This window comes from Rhinolophus sinicus, linkage group LG05, assembly GCF_036562045.2.
Source record: "Rhinolophus sinicus isolate RSC01 linkage group LG05, ASM3656204v1, whole genome shotgun sequence".
Lineage (NCBI taxonomy): Eukaryota > Metazoa > Chordata > Mammalia > Chiroptera > Rhinolophidae > Rhinolophus > Rhinolophus sinicus.
The window spans coordinates 38,100,097-38,125,739 of record NC_133755.1 but is presented as its reverse complement, the minus strand read 5'-3'; the positions used below and the strand labels follow the sequence as shown (position 1 = coordinate 38,125,739).

The 25,643-nt window shown below is 41.4% G+C and overlaps 1 protein-coding gene across 6 annotated transcripts in view; it reads right to left on the bottom strand.

Annotated features, from left to right (window-relative positions):
* Positions 1-21,584: 21,584 nt before the first annotated feature.
* The window catches only part of SPTBN1 (spectrin beta, non-erythrocytic 1), a 181,952-nt gene continuing 177,893 nt past the window's right edge, over positions 21,585-25,643 (bottom strand). For all 6 annotated transcript variants that reach the window (XR_012496352.1, XM_074331987.1, XM_074331989.1 and 3 more), the window contains 3 exons: positions 25,242-25,415; positions 23,701-23,743; positions 21,585-22,916 (listed from right to left, as the gene is read on the bottom strand). Coding sequence is in view for 5 of the 6 variants with exons in the window: in XM_074331987.1 (XP_074188088.1) it covers positions 22,698-22,916; positions 23,701-23,743; positions 25,242-25,415 (436 nt within the window). In the remaining variant the exon portion in view is untranslated. The remainder of the gene's footprint in view (positions 22,917-23,700; positions 23,744-25,241; positions 25,416-25,643) is intronic.

Below are 25,643 nucleotides of genomic sequence, written 5' to 3'. Positions count from 1 at the left end.
ATTCGTTTTTAATTTGTTTTTTAATTCTGTGTTTAGCTCTTCATACGTAATAGTCTTTGGTTGAATCATGAGGGTGCTGAAAATTGATGGTCTGAAGACAAAGGAGATTTTTATGTCTCTTCCTCAAGATGGCGACATAGGACTGTGTCTTTAAAGCGGGGCTCTCACTTGTGCCCGGTGAGACCAACCTGTGCTATTTAAATTAAATGGAAAATACAGAATTTATTTCCTTATTAAATCTATAAGGGGAAAAAAGTGTAAATAAATTATATCTACAGGACGAGATTTTTCTAGTCCCCTGTTAGTTTAAAGGGTGGACTATTTGGATAGTTTGTTTGGTTTGTAAAAGTACAAATAGAAAAAAAGGATTTGAGTAGAAACAAGAAAATTGGGGTAGCAGATTATATATTCAGTATGTCAACAACTCTTCAGGTTCCTTTCTTTGGTTGCTATGGTAACTCCCAAGTTTATTTATCCCAGCCTTTGTTTTAATACAGCTCCAAAATCAGTGGGTTATTGGAGCAGCAGTCAGATCGCCGGGTTCAAATCCTATCTCCACCATTTACTAAACATGTGCATCTCAACAAGTGATTTAACACCTGTCTCTGTGCCTCAGTTTCCCCATCTGTTAACGTCAGGATGATGATTAACTGAGAATAAGTATGTAAAGCATTGAGCACAGTGCCTGGCACAACTACGCATTCAATAAACAATAAATCAGAAATCACCTTCAAACCACCACAATGGCCTTGTCTACACCATCTAGGAAGACTCATCAAAATATTTCCTTCACTATATTTTCCAAAGAAGCCTGGTTCTTTGGTATTAGCCATCCCAGGCAAGATGAAAAAATATTTTTAGGGCTAAACAGTATAATATAATTTGAATATCTTTGACTCATTGCTTAAAATGCCAAATTGTTCAGGTTTGTTTTTTTCTGTGTTGATGCAATCAAATAATTTGATTGATGAATCATTCTATTCTAGTTGCTATTTAGAATCTTTCTAGTTTTTGCTTCAACTAAAAATTACATAAAGCAAATTTATGCAGAAGGCCACATTTTATCAACCTATTTCTTCTTTGAAATAGATTTTTTACATACCCCAATCCATGTTTCTATTTCAGCATTTACTCTAATTATTAGGGGAAAAAAGAGAATAAAAATAAACACTACTTCCCAAATTACATGACCTTGATGAGCAAGTTCAATTTACTTGTATTTGCAGATGTTGGTTTTATTTTAATACTGTCCTCTGTTGCCTTTCCTTCTTGATATTGTTAATTATCTTAGAGTTGAAGCAGTTCTTTCAACATTCATCCTTTCCACTGTCATTAATTTTCTGAAATTGTCAAAATAATTTTCCATATTAACAACCAATGTGCCTGCTCCCAACTGACTGAGAGTCAGTTTGTTGATTTGGTTGGTCTGTTTTGTTTTCCCTTCTAAACAGTTCAATTTATCTACAAAATCCCAATTTTCTTGCTAGCATCCCTTAGCTAATGAATTATTTATCCTCTACACAGAGTTGTCTTTTGAATTTGAATGCTTTGCTTTTGACGGAATCATTTCTCATTTCAGTCTACTTACTATTAGATTGGTGCAAAAATAGTTGCAGTTTTGGCCATTTTTTTTTTTTTTTTAACCTTTTAAACCGCGATTGCTTGCACACCAACCTAATATCAGTGAGACTCAAACCCTTTGGTAGCAATGATGGTTGGTACCATACCATTCATCCACACTCACATCCTCCTGTTTCAGTCAGACAGTAGGAATTGCAGAGAAATCTGGGGCCACAGAACAGATCTTCCTAAGAACCCTGGGCAAGGACAGTAAAAAGGACCCATCAATATAGTAAAGCTCGTCTCCCATTAGCTGGATAAGCTGATACTTTCTAAAGTTATGCTACAGTTCACATTTTACCTTTATAATCAATGTTACTCAATTGTACTCTAAGATTTTTTGAGACTTTTTTTTTTTTTTTTTTAAGCTAGAGAAATTTCACCTGTGTGATCTCTGGCACAATTTCAGTGTTTTGCTTGCTTACTACCAGACTTTGTCAGAGAGAAGTAAGTCCATACTTTTAAACAAAACACTAGAGAAAAACATGATGTCTCAGTCTGTTACTTTGATGCCCCCAATGAAACACACCTCCTGGTATTCATGTCTTGGCTCTGGCCTTGACCATGGGATTTGCTTTGACCAATGGGACATTAGCAAGTGTGGTGCAAGCAGAGGCTTAATAAGCACTTGCCCACGGGGGCTTGGCCTCTTGGAATGCTTAATCTTGGAGCTACACCTCTGAAGAATGAAAGGCAAGTGGAAGGCGACCCTGGGGGCCATTTGGACATTCCAGCTGCAACCACGCTGCCAACAGAATGCAACAGCGTGAGTGATCTCAGACACACAACAAGGAGCAGAAGCTCTTCCGGGCTGAGTCAACCCACTGAATCATGAGAAATAACACATCGTTGTTTAGCTACCTCATTGGGGGGTGGTTTGTTACACAGCAATAGATAGCTGAAACACATGGTAATAAGTTATCTTCATAATTACACATGGTGTTTACCCTAGGTCTCCTCTTAGGAAGCATTGCTGTGTACACATCTCATTTTGATAAGGATTCAGCTCTAAATTTACATCTAACTGAAATGTCGGAAGGATGCCTGACACCAAGCAGTGTGCTTTGCCCTCTGAGCTATTTAGAAACATATGTCACGCAGTGCAGCCCTGTCCTCACTGACATCTCTACAGGGAGCCCGGCTGGCTGGCGCCCCAGGCATTGCATGTCTTATTTCTAAAAATGCTGACAGATTGATTCACAGAATATTGTCATATGCTATGTCATTGAATCTTGAGTTGCCTTCATGGTAGCAGCTTTCTGCAGGGATTCATTTTATCATATTACACGTCTATGATTCTATGTTTATGTCGAATCCTTGAAATTGAAAATTCAATACCTCTGAATTGTAATTAATATCTGCAAATTTTGATGCAGTTTTAGTAGCTTATTAATAATTTTAATAGTTTCCTTTGTCATTAAAATGCAAACTTATTAAAGGTAATTATGAAATTATAAAGAAAAGGTTTATCATTAGAAAAAGAATGAACATTAACAGTGGACTAGTTAATAAACACCAGTATGTCCACACAATGGAGTAATTATTTTAAAAATGAGCAAACTCTCTATGTACTGATATGGAAAGTGCTACAAGATATACCGGGGGGTGGGGGGCGAGGGTGCCAAAAAAATGTATACAAGTGAACACTTCGGTCAACGTTGCTCAAGCAGTAGTTCACCGTAATCAGAAGGTACTGATGGTGATGGTAACCACTTTGAACACCTCTTGTAATTGCAGAAGTCAAATGTGACTTGTATTCATCTTTTGTTATCGGTATATATTGAGTACTACCATTTTAATACAGTTTTCCTTTCTTAAAATGTGTATACATTTTTTTGGCACCCTCTGTATTAAATAAAAAAGGCAAGTTTCAGAGCAATGCGTATGGTAGCTAAACTTTGGGCTAAAAGGGCAAGAAATTTATATTTGTATTTGCATGTATGTGTAATATATTTAAAAATCTAAGAACAAGAGTTGGGAAACTGAAAAACCTGGGTATCAGTACAAGGAGACTTTTCACTATACACCTTCTTATACTTTCTGTTTTTTAAACTATGTGAATGCACTACCTATACAAAATATAAAGTAAGTTAAGTTTGGGAAGAAATGAACTCAAATATTCACAGTGATTGCCTCTAGGGGGTAGAATTTCACATATTTTTTTCTTTTTGTTTATTTGTGTTTCCTATTTTTTCTGCAAAAACTTCATGTAATTTAAAAAGCAATATTTAAAAATTATTGAATAAAGAAGAAAAATCCACTGATAGTCCACCATTCAATCCAACTACCATTATTATTTTTCTAAGAACAAGCTTTGTAATCACAAATATATACAATCTGGTATCCTTTACCTGAATATACCAATGGTTCACATAACCATTTCCCTATAGTTGAACACGTTTGTTATCGTATCCTTTCATAAATATGATTCAATAAATCTGTTTTTACAATTTTTTTTAACCTGTAGGATAGATCCTCAAAAGTGAAATTTTTCTTTAAAGGGTATAAACATTTTCAGAAGTCTGATATATACTGTCAAAATGTTTTCCAAAAGGATTGCTGCCAATAGAAATTTATGAGAATTCTAGATTCATTAAACTATCACTAACATTGACCGGTATTTTTAAAAAATCTTTGTTAATAGACCAAATTTGAATCTCTTTATACTTTGTCTTACATTTTCTGCAATTAATAAATATTTTTCTATTTTTGTATTAATCGGTTTAATTCCTTCCTCAAAATCTTTTTTTTCTTTTTTCAAGTCCTTTGCTCATATTGAGATCTTATACATTTTGCTTTGGTTTTTAAAAAATATATTTTAGTTATTAGCAAGTGTTAGATCTTGTCTGTCCTTTTCTTGGAAATATTTTTCTTCTGTTGTCTGCATTTTACTTTATTTCATTTTAAAGTGTTATGATAAATATGCATACATAAAAATCTAATAGATTGACACTGCTCCCTTCCATCAGAGGTCTAATAAAGACTCCCTTCTATTTTCTTCTCATGGGAAATATTTTGATTTTTTTTAAATAGTTCTTTGATTTATTCAGAATTAATTTCTTTGTGCAATGTTAGAAAAGGATTTGAATAGATATTTTTAAGGTTATTTAAATTCCTTAATACCATTTATTGGTAATTTATTGGTAATAATTTTTCCTTTTTCCATTGATCATGTGACCTTCCTTACACTATTTTTGGTTCTTAGATATAATAGTGTCCATTTCTATAATAGCTACTATGTTCCACTGATTTACATCAGTATCACACTTTTTATTATATTCTTTGATGCCATCTGTTTGATGTTTATTCATTAATTTCAGACAAATAATTTTATCTTTCAAAAATATTCCATGTTTTTTATTGGAAATTTGTGAAACCTATAAATTAATTTGAGTAGAAATTGTTTCTTTAAAATATTCTTGCTTCCAAAAGGAGCATGGCTCTTGTTTCCATTTAGTCAAGCCTTCTTGTAGCTCATCATCACTTTTGTTTGTTTGTTTGTTTATTTGGTTGGTTTCCTTCTCACAGGTCATACATGTTTTACAGTAAAGGTATTCCTTTGTACTTCATAGGTTTCATTTCTATTGTGAATGGGGTCCCTTTTTATTATTTTTTCTAATTGGTTATTCCTTACATTGAGGAATACTATAGATTGTATATATATGTTTGAATCTGGCCCTTTTGATGGCTCTATTATCATACTGGAAAATGATTTCCAGTTTAGGTTTTTCTGGGAATACAATTTGTTGTGAAACTTAAATTGGCCTGGAATTCTGTTAATTCAGGGAGAAAAAAATCATTAATGGTATCACAATGGTCAATCAACTGGTTGATTTGTATGTTTACTTTCCATCAATTTTACTGTTCTGTGGACACAGCCTATATTTTAGGGATGTTACCATGGAACCTTGTAAAAATAGAAATCTGAACATAGGCTGATGAATTATAAGCACAGCAACAGTTCTTGATTTAGATATGAGCAGTGTACCTAGCTAGCTCTCACTCGTTTTGACAATCACAGGTCAGAAATGAGAATCCTAAAATAGAAAGGACATTGGAGAAGCCAGTGAATGATTGGCTCAGTGGCTGGTTAATTATCTGCCCAGGTGTCTGAGTCCATTCCATATATAATTGGTTCTACCTTCCCACCTTTGTACAGATAAAGATTCCTAAGAGAATTGAAAAGACATTGGCTTCATGGAGAGTTATCACTTAGTGCTGCTACAGAGATACCCATATTGCCCTCCTCTGATCTCAGCCCAGAAATGAGGTTTTTCTTTGTCCTCCTCATTGCAAGTCTCCTCTAGATACACACGGCAATGGGCTCCGGTTCTCTTGGTTTTACCCAGGAGCCAACAGAGCCAGCAGTGCTGCCTCCGATGGGAGAAACCACCTTGCCCACGCCCTCAAGGGTAAGGATGAAGGGAGATGAGAGGGCATTCTACTTCAATGACAAAGACCTGCAGGAAGGTCAGGGGATAGAAGCACTGAGAGGACTATAAGGAGGGGGGAGAAGAGGGAGGGAAATGGAGAAAGTCTTGGTTTGGACTGACAGGTGTCTTATAGGTAAAATAAAGAACTGTTATAATCCATCCTCTGTACTCTGTGTACCGTGTTTCCCCGAAAATAAGACCTAGCCGGACAATCAGCTCTAATGCGTCTTTTGGAACAAAAATTAATATAAGACCCGATCTTATTTTATTATAAGACCGGGTCTTATATAATAAGGTCTTATATAATATAATATAATATAAGACTGGGTCTTATATTAATTTTTGCTCCAAAAGATGCATTAGAGCTGATTGTCCGGGTAGGTCTTATTTTCGGGGAAACACGGTATGCTCCAGCATGTAAAAGTCGGTTAATTCCTGATAATGGCTGCAACTTCCTGCCTTCCAGCTGAGGAGGAATTACCTAATGTGGAATCTCCACCCTCCAGGCAAAAGTGAAGAGACAGGACCATAACAAGTGAACAGCTGCATTTATTTGAAACTCCCATTTCTCAGTCAAGACAGGTGAGTGAAAAGTGAAGATGGAGTAGCAATTTAGCAGAGGACGAATGTTCAAGAGGTACACACTCATTAGCAGGGACATGTTCCACTGAGCAATGCCAGGAAAATGCTAGGAATTTCAAAGCGATACAGTACAGCTAATAAAGAGCTAAGAAAACAAGAGTTGTGCCCTGAGAACCAACAGGAGGATGACAGAAAAAGGTCTTTTTTCTTTTTACAATAGTAAAGTAAAACTAAAGTGGGATCAGATCTGTGATCAAAGACCCCTGCCCTGAAAATCAGTCTCAGGGTGCACAGTGGCACACCTCTCTGAGGAGAAGCTCCCCCAGGCCAACACAGCTCAGCGTCTGGAAGGCAAGAGGAAACAAGTATTCGATTGCCTTTCTTCTCTATTTGTGCATTCTGACCCAACAGCTGTCTCCTTCCATGCTCCTGCATGGCAACTGTCTTCGTGGTTTGCTCTGGTATAAAATTAGGGTAAACTATCACTCCCCAGTACCTGGGGAGAAATGAATTCAAATCAAACTCCTGTCCTGGCAAATCTGTTCTTCTTCCAAACTATGAGAAACTCTGATCACATTGCAGTTGGGGATGCATGGGCCCCATCTACCCAGGATAGGACTTTGCTTACCCTGCTCCCCACTGTCTCCCAAAGCACGGCACCAGCACACACAGTAAATGTACTGATGAGGGCATGTGCCACACTATATTTTCCAGGTCCTGTTGCTCCCCAGGACCTCGTGTCCTTCAGAACATTGTTTCAAACATGAAGTCCACTGCAGAGGAAGAAGGGACTTTGTTCTTCCACCTTCCTTTCTTTAGATAGGAAGTTTCTGTTGTGGTCTCTGGCAACATTAAAAACATCGTTTCTTTCCCCTAAGAAATTGATCCCAGGCTAGAGATTCATTCATTTGCTCAATTTGGTGGGAACCAAGTTCAGTGCTTTTGGGAACCACCTCCATTCCTGGAAGAGATGGCCAAGCCAAAGCTGTCACAAGGGCCTCAACTCTACAGAGGCCTCGAGACGCCTCTAGCTGAGTGTAGATTAAAGCAAGCACACAGAGCCTATGCTGAAACACTTATAGAGTGCATAACAGTGGGTAAACCTGAGAGGTCAACAGAATGAAAAGTTGGACAAAGTTAAGAGGAAACGCACCCACCTCTTCTTGGAGCTAAGTTAGTAGTTTTTGTTCTCTGTCCGAATTTAAGGTCGGCTCAGCCCCTCCCCTTTTCCCTCTTGGAAATTCAGCCTGCCTGCATGGAGTGCATGCACCCTGATCCTGGCCAACCTGTAGGCTTAACAACAAATGCCTTGCCTTTGCTTGAGGTGGCCCGAGATGGTCCAGCACCTTCTGTAATTGGACAGGTACATCTGTCTAATGCTCAGATTCAACAAGAAGCCCATTTGTCCTAACACAAAGCCATCTCCTCCAACCTAGCCATGACTCAGTAATAAAGTTGATATTTTGGCCTTTCTCCTCATATCTCCTGTTTTATTTTTCAGGTGGTTTGCTACAGAGTTAGGAAGAGGTTAAATTTATTGTACCACTCTTGACCTTCCAAGAGTCATCCCTTCCATTTCTCCTTTAAGGCAGCTAAGCAGCCTCTCTGCTGATGACTCTCTCTCAGCCTATCAACATACTGAAGTGTCTTCTAGATTAAGAGAAAAAAAGCCAAAGCTTGTCTTGATTCTCCTCACTAAAATGCTAGTACTCCCCAGGATCCATTTCTCAGTCTTCTCTCCTCCCAAGTTGATATTCTAACCTAGCAGCCAAAACGGTGCTGTGAAACAAAACAAAATTACTTCTCTGTTCAAAACCCTCTTAAGATTCCGCATCTCTCTCAGTGTAAAAGTCAGAGTCATGACCACTGCCTATTGAAATAAAAAAACATGATTTGGATTAGGAAAGGGTGGATTAGACTGATTTTATCTTGCCTGTGGTCTAGCCGCTTGTTACCTCTCTAACCTTCTGCTCCCCCTCCCTTTGCTCACTTCTCTCCAGCCACACTGGTTTTATTTTGTTGCTCAAACACACTAAGCACATTTCATCCTCAAGGCCTCTGCTCTGTCTATACATATATTCTTCCTGGAAAATTGCTCCCACTTATCTGCATTGCTCATTTCTTTACCACCTTTGAGTTTACTCAAACGTTATTTTCAGTCATCTTATAGCTGGACCCCCTAATCTATATTGCAACCCACCCCCTCAGATATATATACCTCTTTAATTTTGTATCAGCATTTATCAGCTATAATTATATATTCTACTTAAAATCTTGATAATTGTCTGTGTTTCCCCACTAGAATGTAAGATCTCACAGGAGAGAGCATACACCCAAAAAGAGAATTAGAAATTTGGAACATAGAGAAATAGCCTAGAATGCCACTTATGGCATGAATTAGCCCACCATCCCCAAATTCATACGTTGAAGCCCTAACCCCCAGTGTGGCTGTATTTGGAGGTGAGGCCTCCACGCAACTAATTAAGGGTGGAGTCCTGATCCAATGGAATGAGTGTCCTTATAACAAGAGACCCCAGAAAGGTGTCCCTCCTCTCTGTCCCCCTAGCCTACACAAAGAGGTCATGTGAGCACACAGTGAGATGGTGGCCTTTTACAAACCAGAAAGTGAGTGCTTACCAGAAAATGAATCTGCCAGCAACTTGATCTGAGACTTCTAGCCTCTAGAGCTTTGAGAAAATAAATTTCTATTGTTCAAGCCACTGAGTCTGTAGTATTTTGTTATGGAAGCCTGAGCAGACTAATACAGTCACAGAGAGATTTTTTTTTTCTAAGACAATAAGATGGTAGGAATAAATCCAATACATGAGAAGCTACAACAAACATAAAGTGATTAAATTCTTCAATTAAAAACCAGAGATCGTCAGTCTAAATTTCTAAGAATCCAGCTATATGATGTTTATCAGAGATATCCCTGAAACATAAAACAATAGACTAGGGGGAAATGCAAAAATATACATTAGGCAAATATTAGCCAAATAAAATTTCTATACTAGATAAATGAAATAAATCTAATGTCAGACAAAACAAAGTTTAAGGCAAAAATCATTTTTAGAAAGGTGAATAAATAATATTTAGAAACTTTTACTCATCAGAAAGACATAAAAATTCTAAATGTATATAGACCTAATAATGAAGCTTGAAAGAGCATAAAGCAAAACTGATAGAATGCTCCCCAACTTTTTTTATGAAGCTATCTCATAACTTTGATACCACAGACACAAAGGGACAGCATAAAAAAGGAAAATTACTCCAGTTTCAATCATGAACATGACTGCAAAAATTCTAAACCAAATCTAGCAATGTAAAAACAAAATAATGCATCATGATTAGTTTGACTTAGGAATGCAAGTTTGGCTAAATAACATTATTACTGAACCAATTCATTTTCAACAAAATTAAGGAGGAAAAAAACATGTGATTATCTCAATCAGTACAAAGATTTCTATCCCTAACACTTGCAGGGCTTGACACAAGAGTACAATCAGAGGCCCACATATTGTACAAATGACTTTTTAATGTTATAAATCAACATAAGAAACTGATAGATAAAATACGCTTTATCCTCCTACCTTGATAAATATAGCTCCAAAGGACAAATATTTTTAAATACGCACAAAGCCTTAGTTTTTTGTAATATCAAAAACATGCAAAAATATCACAGATGACTAAATTTAAGTATTATTCTGCATAGCTGGACAGCCTTTTAACAGACTGGCTATATGAATAACAAAGTTAAAACACAAATAACTCAAAAGGTATGTATTTGTTCCACAGAATATATTTTTCTCACCTGTGTTTTAGTAAAATTCCTATTTTGATGTTAGACTCAAAATTTTCATATAATTTCTTGAGAGTAATGATCTAAGTGATTGAAAATAAAAATAATTGTGTTGAAAGTATACAAAATTTGAATATGTTTTCATCAAAAAAGTAAATTAAGGTAAATGTAAAAATTGAAAAAGTGAACTTTTTATTACATTTTCCAAGAAATGCAATTTGTACTGAAGACCAAAGTGTAATGTATGCTGTGAATAGAAATTGCAAGTAAGTTTAACAGGACACAAGTTCTACTCCCCAACTTCCACCATTCTGCAGACTCTCTGTGGGTTAGATGACATTGACTAAACATGAAATTAAGAACTAATCAAGCAGTCTTTGGGGTTCCCCATATGTGCTGACCTAACAAACACAGGGAATTCAATATGAGCAAAATAGACGGGATGGGTCGGGAGTCACCTTGTGTTTTTGCTAAGAGAGAAGAGAAAACTAATGGTAACTGTATCTAGCATTTCATTAAATATTAGATGCTCAATAAAAATCAGACATTAAAATTCTAATATTGGGAAGACGACGTGAAGATTGTTTACTAAGTAGTTCTGAGATAACTGGCTAGAAATCAGGGAAAGCAATGAAGTTAGAGACAGTCCTTATAAAGAACATCAAAATAAATTTCAGAAGAATTTATTGAAGTGTATACATCATGTGAAAAACACAAAATAACAAGTTCATAGAATTATGAAAGATGAATGTCCTCACTGTTGAAGTAATAAAGTCACAAAGGGAAAAACATGAATGGATCTTAATATATAAACATTTTTTAATTCATACCAAAACAGCAGACTGGGGAAATATTTTGATTCTGTAGAACTGATAAAGGGTAAAAATCGAGAGAAAACGTTTCAATTAATAACCAAATCATAAAGACTTCAATAAATAAGTGGGCTAAAGAAGTTGTGGTGGATATTTGCCTTTTTTTTTTTTTTTTTTTTGACAACTGTAATAGAGAGAATGCCTCCCCTGCCAAAATATCCAGGCCCTAATGCCCATATCTAGGAACATGTTACATAACATGGAAAGAAGAATTAAGGTCGCTAATCAACTGACCTTAAAAGAGGAAGATTGTCCTGGATTATGCAGATAGATGCAATGTAATCCCACGGGTCCTTAGAAATGGAACAGATGCAGATGTTTGGAATGATGTGCTGTGAGGACTTGCGTCCACCATTTCTGGCTTTGAAGTTGGAAGAAGAGAGCCACAAGCCAAGGACTGCAGTTGCCTCTAGAAGCTGGAAAAGGCAGGGAAACAGATTCTCCCCTAAAGCCTCCATAAAGTAAGGCACCCAGCTGATGCCTTGATTTTAGCCCGCTGAGACTCTTGTCTGTCTTCTCATTTACAGAACTCTAAGACAATAAAATTGTATTGCTTTCAACCATAAGCCCCTGGTAACGTGGTAAGGCACCAAAGGGAATCGTATAAAGCTATCCAGGTTTTTAAACCCATTCCTACGTTTGCAAAATTCACCACCTCTTGAGGTTGCACCCTCCCTCTATAGACAATTAGGATGACTTATTCCAGCCTCCCTTGCAGTGAGGGCATGGGTCCATTGAAGCCCTAATTTTATGCACCTGCACAACTTTGAATGCCAGGTGATGGCCTGAAGGAGGAGAGCCTGTGTGGGATCTGCTGTTATCCCAGGCAGCACGGCAGGGGCTACACGAGGCAGAGTCAGGTGTGACAGTGGGAGCTTGCGGGGTCTGTGCCCAGTGGTGAATTCGAGGGGCCCATCCTGGCAGCAGGACTTCGGGCACTGAACCCAGCTGTAAAATCCCTAGGCCTAGTTGTCGTGCGGGGAAGCTTGCAGGGTCTCTGGTCCCGCTCCCCACATAACGCAGGATATGGTGAGGCCAAAAAGGAACACCCACGGAGCCATAGGTAGGGGAGTCATACCACTACGGTCTCACTGGAGGCTGGGTTCACTGGACGTGCGACCTGCTGTCCATTTTGTCTGCAACCCACCGACGACTCTCTTTCACTCTCCTCCACTCTCCTCCGTAGCCGCAGCAGTTATATTAGCGGCTAATTGGCTAACTGGCTACAGCTGACGGCCAATCAGCCACAGCCGACGGCCATCTACTACCCGAGCCAGCACTCCTCCACGTGAGGCCGAGAGCCTGGAAACTACTTTCTGGGGCTCTGTCCCCACACTAGTGCTCTGGCCCTCCTGGAAATTCTGAGAACTTAAGTAAGTTCCTTTTCTGCTAAATTAGCCAGAGTTGGTTTTTGTGGCTTGCGATTCAGAAGTCTTGGTGAACCAGGTATGAATAGATAATTTTCTCAAACGGAAAAAAATGTCAAACACAGGAGAGAAAGTCTACCCTAGCTAGTAGTCAAAGAAACCCAAAGCAGGCTTGCAATGCCCTATTACACTTACTGAAAATAACAGCAATTTGGTGTGTGTGTGTGTTTGTGTGTGTGTGTGAAGACTGTTACTGTTGTTTACAACTGGTAACTAAGTGGATAGACTGTTTGAAAAGCAGTAATAGGAACATGAAGCAAAGTCTGTAAACATGTTCTTAGCAATTCCCAAGAAAATGTGGCAAGATGTTTGTAAGATGAAACTTAATTATTTGTGTGTTTGTATGAGAGAGAAGTGATTGAAGTGGCCTTAAAACTTGTTGGGCTGGGGATGACAAAATTTGTATTGGGATGCCAGAAGACGATAGGGAGCAAAGGGATAAAGACCCACTGCTAGTTTCCTGAAATGTAAAGTTACTGAAGCTGGCAGGGTGGCTGAGAATTGTCTGAGGGAACATTTCCACAAAGGTGGAAAGAGGTGGTTTCCAGGTGTGTACCCTGCACGGAGGGAATCTAGGTGAGGGATTAAAGGAATAGGGTCTGTGAAACCTGGAGGGAGTTTATGCCCCCAGAGAATTACCCTTGGGAAGAACCAAAATCAGAGCTGTCATTTTAGGAACGCAAGCCTGCTTGGGGAGTGATCTTATGGCTAAATACCTAGCATTTGGGGAATGTTTTAATAACTGATGGTGCATCAACCTGTGGAAAATGATATATAGCCCTTAAAAACCACAAAGTCTATAGCTACATGGCAAAATGTTTATGATGTAAATTTAAGTGAAAATACTATACAAAATAAGTATGAATCGTGTTCAGCTGGGAAGGATTTTACGCATGTGGGAAGGACAGCCAACTAGTAAGATGAACGACAATGGAGAGAGTCAGATATCAGCCAAGAAAGGACAGAAGTCAGAGAACAAAGGGGCCCAGTGGCCAGTTCAGGAAGAGCCAATGAAAATCTGACCCACCCGGGCTGGAGGTCATTAGTTCCTATAGCTTTTCTTCACAACCTTTGGCTATGAAGGAGATTTAAGAAAGCTGTTAGATGGGAGGGGTAAGGGGGCTGGGTGAAAAAAGGGAGGGGATTAAGAAATACAAATTGGTAGTTACAAAATAATCATGGGGACGTAAAGGACAGCATAGGGAATATAGTCGATAACACGGTAGTAATATCTAGATTCATCAAGGTGATCACCTCATAAGCTATATAAACAGACATTTGTTATAAGTTATATCAACATGGACATGAGTTTTGTGCTAAGCTACGATTTCTTCTGCCACCTTTCTGAAGCTACAGTACTCAGCTCTTTGGAGGATCCTTCCACCCTTCCCTCCCTCCTTCCTCTCTTCTTTCTTTCCAAATATGTATTGTGTCCCATGTGCTCTCCGTGATCTTACATTTGACCCCAAAAGGACTTCAGCACATAGACAAGTCCAGATCTGGGCAGCTTAGATTTGTAGGGCTGAGTCAGGTACCAGCCACCCTCCAGTTACATTGCACGTGCCTTTAAGAGCAAAACTGGCGGCTTGCACATCTAGAGTAACATGGGGCCAAGGAGTCCATGTGACTTGGAGATCCCAGGTGTGTGTGGCCATAGAGTGCATCTGGCACTGGTCATGGTAGTACTTTCCCTAAAAGCCCACCTTCGGGGGATGGTTTCTGCACATGGCTGGCTGGCACTGGTTCCACAATTGTTTCTCAGCCACAGAGAAGTGCCGGAAAAGAATCTAGGTAAGGGATATCAAGTGGACTGTTTAGTTTGAGAATGTGGCCTCTGGAAAGATCTGTCAGAATTCGAATCCCCGGCTGTTGTTTACACAAGTGCTTAACTCTCTCAGCCTTAGTTTCCTCCCCGTACAATAAAGACAATCAACGTTACCTCATAGAGTTACTATGAGATTTGGTGAGATAGCACAACTCAAGTGCTTAGCACACTGCCTGGCACAATGTTATAGTCAATATTAGCTGTAGTGATTACCAAGGTAACATCATTCCATTTGGAGAAGAACAAAGGGTGAAAACAGGTAAAGCCAGTTGTTCAGAGTCCCATACCCAAATCACGGGCTGGGGCTTTCCAACCAATCGTTCTGGCGTGTTCAGATCCAGTTTGTGCTCCTTTCTCAGCAAAGGTCCTTTCCCTTTTCCTACGGGGTATGTTCACACTCACACACCCACTTACATAGAGGCAGGATGCCAGTGGGATCCTGGGCAAATACCCTTGTTATCAGCTGAAGACAATGCAGCTGAATGGGGATGACACAGGGGGCAGGTCAGTTAGGGGGTCCGCCAGACCTTGTCAAAGCTTCCGAACACTAAGGTGCTGTGGTCTTGGTTCTGACAACTCCTGCATGGCTCTCTGTCTTCTGTTCCCTGCAGTGACATTTCTGGTCTCAGCTATAACAATACCCTGGTCACAAGTGTCTACCTCACAGGGCATTGTGAGGTTAGGTGAGATCCACGCTAAGTGCTAACGGTGGCACCTGATGCATACAGTAAGAGTTCCGCAAATGCCAGCTACCAGTCACAGCCCATGCAGAAATGGCACTCCTCATGGTTGGGCCGGGCCCCGAGTGCTATAAGGACAGCTATGGAGTGGAACACAGGCCCTCCCCTGGTCCCAACTCCGGTGGATCTGAGTCACGAGGGGAACCATCTGGGTACATTCCCACGCTGGGCTGCTTCCCTGAGAGGCAACTGTGATAGCGAAATGACGTAAATGCCGAATGTCACAACTAAAAAGATAACATAAGGACAGGTTCATCTTTGCAAACTGGTCTCCCATGGAATTTAAATCCTTTCCCCTCCTAACTGAGGAATGCCAGACATTCTGCCTGCTCTGCTTTTCTGAAGAGGGGCACCCTCTTCCACCCAGCCCTCTTCCCCCAAGCAAACTGCTTCTTCCCCGGGACCTGCCTCAGCACCCCCACCTAGTCACACGGGGCACCTTTGGCCTTTTAAGTCAGGAGCATCCAAACAAGCACCTTGGAGGGAAACCTAGGAGCGGTATCAGCACGTGCAAAGTCGGGGGCAACCTGAACATATTAGCAAATGCACTTTAACATGCCAAGAGCTCCAAGCCTGACTCCCAGAGGAGGTCCTTCTAGAACAACCAATTCTCCGTTTTCAAAGGAAAAGGAGCTGTTTCAGAAAGGCCGCCCTCTGCTAATTCTCAAACCCCAACCCTCATTTGGGCCGGCACTTTCATGTCAGATTTGTAGCATTTGAGGGCCCTATAGGAGGTGGGGGCTTTAGCACCCCCACACTCACACATAGTCTCCACCAACTTCCCCTCACACAAGCCAGCCCTTGATGTTATTCTTTGACGTGGTTTTGTCGGTCTTATGCTGTGATGGACACTGGGGACCTATCTCACCCACATCTCCTATGTAAGGGCCTGTGGTTTGGATAGACCAGGGCACCCTGTTTACCTGAGGTGGTCTCTCGTGTAGTAGGTGTGGTTCAGGGATGGATACAAAACCTAAATTCATCTATTTAGAGACACTCAGGGCTTTGTTTCTGTTTGGGAGAAGAGGAGCCCTCTCCCTCCTCCTAGACAAGGAAGCACATGACCCTGGAGGTCCCAGCAGCCATGTAACCAGGAGGGAAGCCACCCTGACGCCAAAGGGCAGGGTGGAGAGAAGGCAGATGCAGCTCCTACAGGCCTGATACCACTGATAATTTCTGAAGCAGATCAACCCTTCATGTTGTCCTACTTCGAGATGTTTTGGTTGTGTGAGCTGACACATTCTGTTATTTATACCACTTGGATGTAGATTTTCTGTTCTTGACCTGTGAAGCGCTCTAATAAAATCATCTTTGGAAAAAAAACACAGATAGCCTCCTGCTGGCAGCGGGAGAGAAGGAATTGATTTATGGAGTACAGTGTTCGTCACCTCATTTCTTCAATCCCCTTTCAAAGATAATTAGGCCCAGGCTCAGACAAAGCAGATGTAAGGAGCATAGCATAGTCACAGCTCCACAGGCCTGCTCCCAGAGTGGCCGGCCCTTAGTAGGTTCTTTGCTAAGATGATGAGGGAATACTTATTTGGCTGGCTGATGAAGGAGCCATGATTCCAACCAGTCTGGGCTCAGAGCCCAGGCTCTTTCCCCAGAAGAGCAGAGGCTGAGTAAACCAGATGAAGTATTCAAATCACATGTACCCAGGAAAGACAAGTAGAGATGTGACAGACATGTAACAGATGGCAGCAGCAAAAGAGCTGGCCGGTACACCAGCAAACACCAGTTCAAACGCTTTCTGGCCATCTTAACTAAGGCTGTGGGACCATTTCCTAAGATGGAGGTTAAAACCTTGAGAGACTGTTTCCCTCACAAAATCAAAGCTTGAAGAACAGCAGCATTGGAAATAATTCACTGTGATAGAGAAACAAAAATGGTGACTGAAAACTGAGCCGATTCTCCAGGGAAAACGCTGTGAGCCAAGGCTTGCCTCAGCTGAGAAAGCTCCCAGGTTCTCGCCCAGACTCTGGAATGCAGGATGCCCCACCCCGTGGAGAATGTCCCTCTGGGCTTATGTAAGACAAAATTCCCTTTCTCTCTAAAGAATCAGTTTCAGGAAACTGCACTGATGTCCCGCCTCCTCCATTCCCACTCCCAGACACAATGGGTCCCTAAAGTGTGATAAATATCTGAAGAGACAAGTGAAGGCCAAATGGAAACTTGCGCAAGCCCACACACCCCTGCAGGGGCAGCCCTTCAGGACGTTGTGTTCTGGGGCAGGAAAAGAGAGAACAGAATCCCCCTGCAGCAGACACAGGCCTTGTGGGAACAGGGCGAGCAGGGGAGCCAAGAGAGGTCCTTCCAGCTTCTCTTGAGTCCAGGTGTCTTCTTTGTACTGTGATGCTAACCTGACCTTAAGAAAAACCCCCTGACAGCTAATGTGAGGTGTGAAGGGAATGCTGACAACCAAGGGGTACCTAGGAAACCTGGACATTCCTGAGCAAGTGTGTCTTCCAAGCTCCCCCCCGAGGAAAGCCAAAATGAGGCTCTTGAATTCTACCAAATAATTCTACCCACTATCACTCACTCCCAAATCAGCCCAGTTCACGGGTCTCAGGGACTGATGGCTCTTCCTCAGTTTGAGTGAAAATGCCCTGAACAGCATGAAAGAGAAGCATCAGGTTCTCACACATCCTGATCCCTAATTTAAAGGGCAACAGGAGGTCCCTCCAATTCCACTTCCTGAATCCCTTTCAGGAGGTTGTTTTACAAAAAACACAAAGCTCTAAACAGGATATAACATTCTTTCTCACAGCCTTTTAAATACTTATATATAAAACTTGAAAAACTCATTTTTCTAGGGGAAGCATGCATTCTTCAAGTTGAATCTAAACCTTGAAAATCTTTGAAGCTCCCCTTTATTTCTCCCTTGGGAAATTTTTATTCGGTCCTGAACACAACAAAAGAGCACTTCACTTGAAGTACACAACCCAGAGAACTGGCTAAAAGTAAGGTGTGTAGTTTAGGGATAGCAAGAAGAAACTAATTTTAAAACACATATACACACACACACACAGCACCACCACCACCAAGGCAGTGAGTTTCTGACAACCAAAATGACTAGGAAACATCGCATATGGACTGGTGGTGCGCATTAGATAAACACTTATTTGTAGAACTAAGGCTAACTGAGGGTTAAGAGGGAGGGGGCAAAGTAAGAACTATTTGCTCAGACATTGTACATATAGTAAAATGACATAAAAGTGGGGGTGATGGGGAGAAAGGAGAGCATGTGCAAAACTGTTCTTAAAAATTCTTCTCAAGCACTCTTGGACATTGTTTTATCCCAGAGAAATGAAGATTATCTGTTCACACAAAGACCCATTCTTAACAAAAACCGGACACTACTTAGATGTCCTTAGGTAAGTGAATGGTTAAACAAACAGGTTCATCCATGCCATCAATACTACTTAGCAGCAAAAAAAGGAACTATTGATATACAATAACCTGGATGAACCGCCAAGTGAAAAAGGCCAATCCTAAAAGGTTACATTGTGAGCGTCCATGTTATACAACATTCTTGAAATGAAAATTTACAGCAATGGCGAACAGACTGGTGGTTGCCAGAGGCTAACGGGGGTGAGGTTGGGAGGCAGGTGTGGCTATAAAAGGGCAACAGGAGGGATCCTTGTGGTGATGGAAATGGTCTCCTTCTTGACCGAATCGGTGTCAATATGCTGGATGTGATACTGTACTATCGTTTTGTAAGATGTTACCACTGAGAGAAACTGGGTAGAGTACTGAATTATTTCATACAATCGTGTGTGAATCTACAGTTATCACAAAATACAAAGATTAAAATAAAAGTTCTCAGAAATTATATTGATGGTGGTTATTAGTATTCACTGTTCTGTTTCTGTAATATGGGATAAAGCACAAGTTATTAATTATAGGATCTTCTAACTCTATGCCCCCTGTATCCTTGAGAGCCATGATTCTCCAAGTGAAAAAGATTGTAACACAGGAAATGTTGTTACAAAAACCCTGTAATCCTGAATTTGAGTATGAACTGATGAGCTATTTTTTTCCTCTGCTCTACCTAGAAACCAGGACCAACCCAGTAAGTAGCAACAAGGATTCCTAGCATACAAATTAGGGTTTGGAACACTATTTTCCACTAAAACAAACCGGGGACTCTTAGAGGAACTTGATGGCAGGTCTCGGGGGAAGAAACGCACTGGATGAGCCTGGGACATCTATTCGTGCCAGATAAGAAGGAAGTTACCAAATTATTACTAGGGTTGTAGCAAAAGGACTCGGAAGCCAACTTCAAAGAGCTTTCACCAGACAAATGATGGGACATTTTTAAGTTTCAAAAAATAATTTCATTGATGGTTTTCAGTGTTGGGAAATGGAAGTGAAAGATTTCACCATGACTTTCAATGGTGAAATAAATCCTCAGCTTTGATGGACACAAGTTTTACCTTCTCCTTTTATGGCTTTCAGGATTAAGGGTCACCATTAGAAAAGTCAGTTCAAATAATGGGGAGACTCAAGCATTTATTCTCCCTTTCCTATATGAATTCTACTGCTAGATGAAAGGAAATACTTAAGTATTCCAACTAACAAGTGAAAACAATGTATCCAGAGGGAAATACAATAGGACCCTCATATACAACCAAATCTAAAGTGCTGAAAACTTGGTGACAACAATGTATCCATCAACCAGTCTGATACTCTACTTCATCAACTGAAGACGCCATGGGTTGTAAGACACATCATCACTCTAAGTAACCCCAAGAAAACACAACACTGAGGTACCACCAATTGAAGATGCATTCCAACTTCAGATGTTCAGCTGTGATGCAAGTGGCCTTAAACAATCAAGAATGCCCATTTCATATCCTGACAGTCTTACTTCACTGCTTCTCACTTTTCAGATGTATAGAGGCCAGAATTATCACCCACCCTGTATCACTCAAAATTAAAGGAAAATAGCACATCATAGCAGTAAATGAGCACCATCCTCAAATAGTGTAGGATCTTAAAAAATCCATTATTTGCCTGACAGGACTAACGCGCATGATCCTCTATGGCCTGTAACTTCTGCAAGTGAAAATGTCTTGTTTAGGGTTTTCTAATCCGTCTGTTGCCCTTGGGTCCTGGTGACCCCCACAAACCAGCCTTCTGCTGCTTCTCCTGCTGCCCATCATCTTCTCCTCTCGGGCCTCAGTGGGTCCTCAGCACGCACACCAAACCCAGGCTTCACAGTCAGGGGTCGGTGACTCCCCGGACTTCTGGGCAGAATGCCCCGGGAATGTATGTTTTATGGGCTTTTGGCATTGTTGGTTATTTGAGCGTGGCCTGCCTGGCTTTGTCAAAAGCAGGGCGTAATCAATCATGATTATTTCCCAAGATGCTTTTTTTTAACATTTTGGTCACAGGTTCATCTGCTGAGAATTGAACAACTTGATTCCAATCCTGAGTAAAGCAAGGGCAAGGGAGTGTCACGGTGAGATAAAAAACCTTGGGTACATGTGTGAGGTGGGGGAGGAGATGGTGAGGTCTCAGATCACTAAGTGGTCACAGAAAGCTCCAGTGCCAGTCAGCTGTGGAGCCCAGGACTTACGTCACATTATGCATAGCCTCTGTGAAATAATTTACTGAAAATCCGTAACCATTGCTGCTTTACATAAAAAAATATGCAGGTGATATGGAGTCAACAGGACAGATAAAATGGGACAAGTATAGCACACATATCGAACCCATGACCCTATGCAGCATGAACCAACTTGGCTCACGGGCCAAATCTGGCCTGTCGTCTGTTTTTGTATGATCTGTGTGAAACAGATTTTACATTTTGAAGTTCAAAAAAAATCAAAAGCATAATATTGTGTGGCATGTAAATTTTACTAAATTCAAGTTTGTGTCCACAAAGTTTTACTGGAACACAGCCACACCCGGTCACTCACATATTGTCAATGGCTGCCTCTTGTATTACACAACAGCAGAGTTTCAACAGAATATGGCCCACAAAACCTAAAATACTCTCTCTGGCTTTTTACTTTACAGAAAGAAATTTGCCAGCCCCTGCCTCAGAAGCTTTCCGGTAACTTCTTTATAAATAAAAGCTAAAAGCTGGACGTGTAGCTGTGAAACATTCCATATACATCATTCTGGTCACTGCAGTTTTCAAGGCTGGTAGACCATTCATGCACAAGAACACAAAACAGGAACCCAGAGAGACTCATGTTTCCCGTTGCTATTTCTTGCTTTGCAATTTCTCTACACAGCGTGCACGCAGGAGAGGAAAAACAACAATTACCCACTGTGCTAGATTTAAAAGCATTTAATGACATAGCATATATTTAACAGATAGGGCAAAAGTTGAGAGGTACAGGTCCTACGACTGAGCACCAGGCCTGAGTGACCACCTTCCTGCTCAGGCCCAGCCTCTGGAGTTCATTCCTATCAATGCCATTTTGATTGTGCAGTAAGATGAAAATTTGTCATTACAATTCGTTACAGTGACAGAGAAAATGCACACTATGTATCAAATAGCAAGGTAATGAAGCAAATTATAACACAGTGTGGCAACGCAAGAGCAAGTAACCATTAGAGTAACATTACTTTGTCCAGTAAATGCTTCAGTTCCACTTGTACACTTACCAATGATTTAAAGGGTTTATTATACATCTAGTTTTATTATACTTTGTACTAGAATTATCTCAAACATACAATATAATGTATTTCAGCAAAAAAAAAAAAAAAATTGAAATTACAGATTATTTAAAACAGTATCAGTTTTCTATTCCTTCTTGTATACTGACATTCTTGACCATCGTCGCAGTTGATGCAGAAAAGCCGCATGTTGTGTGTTAGTAAGTGCTGCCAGATACAAAACGGTTTGGTCTGTAGAGTTAACATGGGGCTGCGCTACGGCTGCAGCAAGATCCTAATACACGATCTGTTTAATCAGGGTTAGTCCCATGGTGGGCACGTCTGATACTCAAGACTCAAGGTAACCACTGGAAGTAAATGGAAGAGAATGGTGTCTGGAAATTGGTACATTTTGTCTCTGGGGAGCACAGGAAGTATTGTTTAAGCACCGCTGCCTTGCATTACCAACAGCACTAGAGGCGAGTTATTTCCAACACAGCCTCACAAAATTGAGGAACAGTTTAAATATTGAGATCTAATCTATATAACTTCATTTAAAAAAAATCTGGTCTTCCCTCTGCACCTCAAACTTTTGTAACTTGGAGATAAAGTGTTTAGGTGTATTTTCCCCACCCTACCCCCAGAAATGCTCTATAAATTAAAAAAAAAAAAAAAATCAACCACATCGAGGAACATTAGGCACAGAGAGTAATGGTTGGTTCTGAGCTTGCATGCTGGAATTTCACTGTGAAGGTAAGAGAAGGACAGGAGGTGAAGGAAAAGGAGTTCACTTCTTTTTGCCAAAAAGGCTGAACCGCTTCTCTTTGTCTTTCTCTTTGTCCTTCTCCCGCTTGCCGGGACTGGACTCGCTGGTGATGGTGACGACGCTGGTGGGCAAGGTCTGTGCCCGACTGGACGCTGGAGTGCTCTGCGTGCTGGCGGACACCTCGTGTTTATCCGAGGAGATGGCAGAGGAGATGGCCTGGATCCATGTGTTCATTTCATCCTGGACAGAGGAGGAGGCACGACTGAGACTCAGCTAAGAGGGACGGGCATGAAATGCTCTCACTGCAACCGCACGACCACCTGAGCCCCTGTCGGTCAGAAGGCTTGGGAACAGTGCTAACTCAGGGACGCAGTTCCTAGACAAACCTCTGCTTTATCAGGATAGTGAACATATTTCAAGTCTCACGAGAATTCAGTTTTACGGTACCTGAAGGTCATCACATTAGTATATAGTCCTGCAAACTTAGAAGAGCTGGAGGACTGGTCTCCATCTGTGGGGTATCAGGTCCGACCCTAGAAGCTGCTTTTTTCTTTTTCTTTTTAGATCGAAATAGACTTGCCATATAACATTGTGTAAATTTAACAGAAGTCTTTTCGAATTTAAAGCACTACACGTGCTGTTCCCTCCAGGTGGAGCACAACCAGGAACTGGGAGGTTACAGGCAGTGAGGTGCAGCGGGGAGGCTCCTGACTGGGCACATCAAGATCCACGCCCAGTCCTGGGATCACCTCCCTGTGCCTTATCCACTGGGAGGGGTGGGCAGCTTCTCCTCTCTGGACTTCAGAGGACCCTGTGCTAGCTCTCCTGCCATGGCAAGGTGACACTCACTGCCCCCTACAGCAGAAGGAAAACCGAACACCTTCGAGTGTCAGTGGAGACCAGGTGACAGAAGCCATCACTGATTATCAGTTATAGGAAGTACATTACATAAAAAGCTTATCACGCACAAACACTTACCAACTCTTAAGGATTTGAGGGAAAAAAAAAAATCTTAGAAACTTACATCGTCTTTGGCTTGGAAGAGGTACTCATTTCCATCATTTAGTCTGTAATGTGAAGGAAGAAGTCAGTCACAAAATAAGAAAAAGCAAAATCCCCCAACTCCCGTAATCTCTGTGGGCTACAAGTGGGCCATGGGAATCACACCAGAAACGCCCCTCGGAGCTCTGCATACATCCCGTGTCTGGGCCCCACACAGGACTGGCAGTGGGCCCCCGGACATCGAAAAGCTATGTAACTGGATCAATACACACAGGCAACCTGTTATTTTCATCCATTGGAAGGACAAAATAAAGTCCCAAACGAAGCAATATACGGCTTTGTTGTTGCAAAGACCACCTGGATGCCTGACCACGGCTCTATATTGAATTCAAGAGACAGCTCTTTAAAATTTATGAGCCCTTTTGAAATTCTGTTACTGAGCTTGCAATCCCCCACATTTACGAACACCGCTTTCTGAACAGACATGCAGAAACGGTCTCTTAGATTTTCTCTTCTTATGTATGTCTCAGAATGAAAGAAACTGTGACACCGAGAGCCCCTGGCTTGGAGGACTCACTCATTCACTCCGCTGCTGTCAGGAGCAAGGGGACGCTGCCGGTGGGGAGAAGGGCAGACGCCTTCGGCCAGTACCTTGACCCTATAAGCTGCATCGGGGAGTACAAAGAGGGAGGGAGCCAGGGAGCCAGGCTGTCTGCACCTTGTCTGACAGCGACAGTGTTCCCAGTCCCAAAAAACCCTCCGTGCTCAACCAAGCTGAGTAAATCACACCATTGGAAACTCTTGCACGTGCAGCCCTTGGCCTCGTCCAACTGGCACGCGACGCATGACCAAAGACCAATGCTTTTCAGATCCCAGAGCAACGGCTCAAAGTAGCATTAAACTAAGTAACATCCTACCCACCAGCACATACATTTTTTTTTACATTTTAAAAAGTTGATATGGTTATTCTGACCATTTCCAAGTACAAGCAGAAATCCTGAGCTTGGCTCCACTTGGTGGGGAGGTGTCTGTGTTCTACAGGGTGGAGACATTTGGTACCAGATGGTTCTAGAGGCGGCTGGGCGAGTCAGAGGAGCACAGGGCTCCAGGACCCACACACGCACTCCCTACTGGTCTCCATCCAGCTCCAGGATAACTCCCTCGACCCATCACCAGATAACTCACGGGCAAAGAACAGCATCTCCTGAGTCCGAATAAGCTGAAAAGATGGGGAAACTATTTTTCTAAACTTACCCTTAAACTGTGAAATGTAAATAGCTCACCTTCTCTTAGGGAACAGTAAGCTCCAGCTTATAAAAAACGGAAGCTCCTTTTCTTTAGTGCTCAGCTGCTCCCTGAACCACGGGGAAGCTGGGGACTGGCCAGTCCTCAAAGACCCTAACCAAACTGTGTGCCCAACCAGCCTGTCACTGTCTTGGTGATTTGTTTTTTAAATGGCAGAGGAGTAGAACCAACTGGTCACAGTACCTAAGAAAACCAACCCTCCGGGCGACGATAAACACACACCCACTGCCACAGACACGAAGCACCAGCCACTCTCACCTTAGCTTGAACACGTGTTTCTTCTTTTTGTAATCAAGGGCCACTTCGCAGATGGCTTCTTTCAAACTGACAGGGACCTCGCTGTGGTAGGGAATTCCGGAAGCAGCGGTCTTTGCATCTTTGTAGAAACCCATTTCTTGGTTATTTATGACACAGTAAACATTGTGCCAGGACCTGAGCAGGAAAGACAGGGAACATCAAGCTTCTACACCACACTCCCTTAGAGAATCAAGACTTTACTCAAAACAAGTGATCCGCACACAAAGCGCTGTGACTTATTAAAAGCCCTTCCTAAAAATCTGCTATAACTAAATGAACGGAACAAAACGCCTCTGTGGACTCCTGGGTTAGGGCACAGGGTGCTGCAGTGGCAGGTTTCTAGGGGTGATTCCTCTCTCTGGC